The sequence below is a fragment of the Epinephelus moara genome, chromosome 7, assembly GCF_006386435.1.
Source record: "Epinephelus moara isolate mb chromosome 7, YSFRI_EMoa_1.0, whole genome shotgun sequence".
Lineage (NCBI taxonomy): Eukaryota > Metazoa > Chordata > Actinopteri > Perciformes > Serranidae > Epinephelus > Epinephelus moara.
In genome coordinates this window covers 4584228-4588364 of record NC_065512.1, presented here as the reverse complement: position 1 = coordinate 4588364, position 4137 = coordinate 4584228, and the positions used below count along the sequence as shown (strand labels likewise).

Here is a 4137-nt window from a genome sequence, read left to right as displayed (position 1 = left end):
TTGAACAACATACTACACTATCACTTTTTTATGATATTTTGGACAATATACTATACTATGACTTTTTTTTATGATATTTTGAACGACATACTATACTATGACTTTTTGATAAAATTGTGAACGACATACTATACTATGACTTTTTTTTATGATATTTTGAACAACATACTACACTATCACTTTTTTATGACATTTTGGACAATATACTATACTATGACTTTTTTTATGATATTTTGAACGACATACTATATTATGACTTTTTCAATGATATTTTGAATGACATACTATACTATGACTTTTTTATGAAATTCTGAACGACATACTATGCTATGAATTTATGAAATTCTGAACGACATACTATACTATGACTTTTTGATGATATTTTGAACGACATACTATACTATGACTTCTTGATGAAATTGTGAACGACATACTATACTATGACTTTTTGATGAAATTGTGAACAATATACTATATTATGACTTTTTGATGATATTCTGAACGACATACTATACTATGACTTTTTTTATAGTTTGAACGACATACTATACTATGACTTTTTTTGAAATTTTGAACGACATACTATACTATGACTTTTTTTTAAAATTTTGAACGACATACTATACTATGACTTTTTTTATAGTTTGAACGACATACTATACTATGACTTTTTTTTGAAATTTTGAACGACATACTATACTATGACTTTTTTTTGGAAATTTTGAACGACATACTATACTATAACTTTTTTTGAAATTTTGAACGACATACTATACTGACTTTTTTGAAATTTTGAACGACATACTATAATATGCCTTTTTTTAAAAATTGTGAACGACATACTATACTATGACTTTTTGATGAAATTGTGAACAATATACTATATTATGACTTTTTGATTAAATTGTGAACGACATACTATATTATGACTTTTTGATGATATTTTGAACGACATACTATACTATGACTTTTTGATGATATCTTGAACAACATGCTATACTATGACTTTTTAATGATATTTTGAACGACATACTATACTATGACTTTTTTATGATATTTTGAACAACATACTATACTATGACTTTTTCAATGATATTTTGGACAACATACTACACTATGACTTTTTCAATGATATTTTGAATGACATACTATACTATGACTTTTTGATAAAATTGTGAACGACATACTATACTGACTTTTTTGAAATTTTGAACGACATACTATAATATGACTTTTTTTTTAAATTTTGAACGGCATACTATACTATGACTTTTCTTGAAATCTTGAACGACATACTATACTGACTTTTATATTTTGAACGACATACTATACTATGACTTTTTGACATTTTGGACGACATACTATACTATGACTTTTTTGTGATATCTTTGAACGACATACTATACTATGACTTTTATATGATCTTTGATCACATTATAAAACATGACTTTTTTAAATGAAATTTTGCATGACATACTGCAGTATGCAGTTTCTATGAAATTTTGTTTTTTGTTTTTTTGAACGACATACTATACTATGACTTTCATATGATCTTTGATCACATTATAAAACATGACTTTTTTAAATGAAATTTTGAATGACATACTGCAGTATGCAGTTTCTATGAAATTTTGTTTTTTGTTCTTTTGAACGATATACTATACTATGACTTTTTTTCTGATATTTTTGATCACATATTAAACTATGACTTTTTAATTAAACTTTGAACAACATATTATACTATGACTTTTTGTGAGATTTTTGATTACATATTATACTATGACTTGATACTGTGATACTCTGCTCAGTCTGAGATGTTTGTGTCAGTGGAAAAGAAAAAATGAGAGCCACTCAAAGGTTCACTTTCCAACACATAAAAGGAAATATATTTAAAAAATTGTTCATACTGAAGAGCTTTTATCATTGCAGAGTCATTTACACAAGGGGCAGTTTGTATGTCATTCTGTCATATTCATATACATGTTAATCAGATGCACACGCTGCCTCCTCTTCCCTCGCAAAGTCGTCACCTTTGCAGAATGTATAGTGTACACTTCCTTTGTAGACAGTTACACAGTTTCAGAATAAAAATCAGCATTTCATCTCTCGTTGATTTTTAAACTTGATTGAAACATTAATACTCTTGGACATCACATCTCTGAAATGGCAAATGAGGAATAAGGTGGAATTCTTCCTTTTCTTGTGTACGACAAATCAAAAAGAGAAAAATCGACTTTTATTAGATTTTTTTTACAAACACATCTCACTACATGGTCAATCATCATCATTATCATCATTATCATTATTATTATTTTTTTTTTATAAATCTGTGGTTTAGAAATGTCACCCGAAATGCAAGGGATGTGCATAGGTGTCAAGTCAACGTCCGGCTCCGTCGCTGTTAGTTTTTTCTTGCCCCTCTTGCTTCCCTCGGCTGAGTTCAGTCTTCCAAACAGCTGGAATGTTTTTTTAATGTATATATTTTTGTCTTCTTTTCTTTCTCGGAGGTTTACAGAGGGACACGGGGAACACTGACTGACTGACAGCATGGAAGCTTGCAAATGTCCACATGCATGATAACCTCATTCAAATCTCTAAAACATTATTTATGGATTTATTTAGAAGAGACAGTACCTGGCAGGTAGGAAGGTAGAAAGGTGTGAGATAAAGTAGCTGTACCAAGGGCTGACAACAGGATGATGGGAGGATGTAACCCAGCGTTACAGCTCAGAAAAGAACAAGAATGAATAAATAAGGAGGGCCGGTGACATGATCTATAGATGAGAAGACATTGCAGTGTGTTTGTGTGCTTTTACTTCAGTCTGCCGACAGACAGAATACCCACTGACAGTGTCTTTCTACAGATGGTTTAGTACTACAACACCCAACAGGACTACAATGCGATGGGAGGACGGGACACAGTACTGTCTCTTTAAAACAAACATCTACAAAAATGTTGCCTCCTAGCTAGTACAGACATGACAATATTCACTTTTGTTTAAACTCTTGTTTTTATACATCACTATGACTAGGTCGTCTGTCAGGGCAAGAGTCCGATAATCGGCTGCCGCAGGTTGTTGGTGCGGCGTTCAGGAGGAGTTCGGTTGAATGCTGTGGTCGCTTTCACAGTACGCTGAGGGGGGTTCTCAATCAAGTGCAGTGTGGAGAGAGGTTTCCCGTCGTTTTTTTGTTAATCGTTTTTTTTAAATTTCTTATTCTGAAGAGGGGATGATGGGAGTTTGGCTGAGGTGTTGTTGCTGGGAGGGGAGGAGGAGGTGGAGGTGTAGGTGTAGGTGGTGTCAGTCAGGGTTGCAGGTCAGTAGACCCAGGACACGGGGACCCACTGGCTGGTGGTGCACACCAGGTCAATGGCCTCCTCCAGGTGCCTGATGGTCTCGTCAATCTCGTTGTTGATGATGGTCTGGTCGAAGTAGTGAGCGTAGGTCTTCTGCAGGATCTCAGACTCCTTCTGCAGCCGCTGGAGAGACTCGTCCTGGAGGAGGAGGAGGAGGAGGAGGAGTAACAGAGGGTGTTAGACATCGATGAAGGCAGAGAGGGTGATGGAGAGAGGAGACCACATACAGGACTGAAAGAGAAATCCTACAGGCCCCTACACACTGTGTGATCGAGCTGTCTGAGACAAGAACAGAAAACTGAGAGAAACATGATGAAAACTTTGCGAGCAGAGAGACAGATCAGAAACTGAGAAAGATACCATGTGCAAACTCAGTGATCACACTCTGGACATACAGACTGGCCGACACAGGCAGGCTGCAGTGAGAGTCTCTCTCCATGGGATATTTAAAAACAGCAGCTTTGTGCATTTAGTCCTTCTCAGGCAAACTCAGGGGTTTAGTGTTGCTGTAGCCCACAGGAAGTGAGGATTAGAATATATACACGTAACACTTGAAGATCCACTCATTATTAAAAGTGTCTGTCATCCAATAAAGACAATAAAAACTAAAGTGATGGTCAAAGTTGTCACAGTGAAATTTAAGGTGTGCTGATGGATTCACGTCATCAACTCATGCATTGAGTAACATTACAAGTTAACGTTCCACCTTAAAAGTCACCGGCAGTTGGCCCAGTGAATGAAGTTATTTTTTCTCAGACTCCAGCTGCTGTGAGAGGCAGCAA

The 4137-nt window shown here is 35.1% G+C and overlaps 1 protein-coding gene across 14 annotated transcripts in view; it reads right to left on the bottom strand.

Moving 5' to 3' along the window:
• Positions 1–2214: 2214 nt before the first annotated feature.
• caska (calcium/calmodulin-dependent serine protein kinase a) overlaps positions 2215–4137 on the bottom strand; it is a 204484-nt gene continuing 202561 nt past the window's right edge. For all 14 annotated transcript variants that reach the window (XM_050048414.1, XM_050048415.1, XM_050048417.1 and 11 more), the window contains one exon: positions 2215–3493. In XM_050048414.1, the coding sequence (XP_049904371.1) occupies positions 3317–3493 (177 nt within the window). In that variant the 3' untranslated portion in view covers positions 2215–3316. The remainder of the gene's footprint in view (positions 3494–4137) is intronic.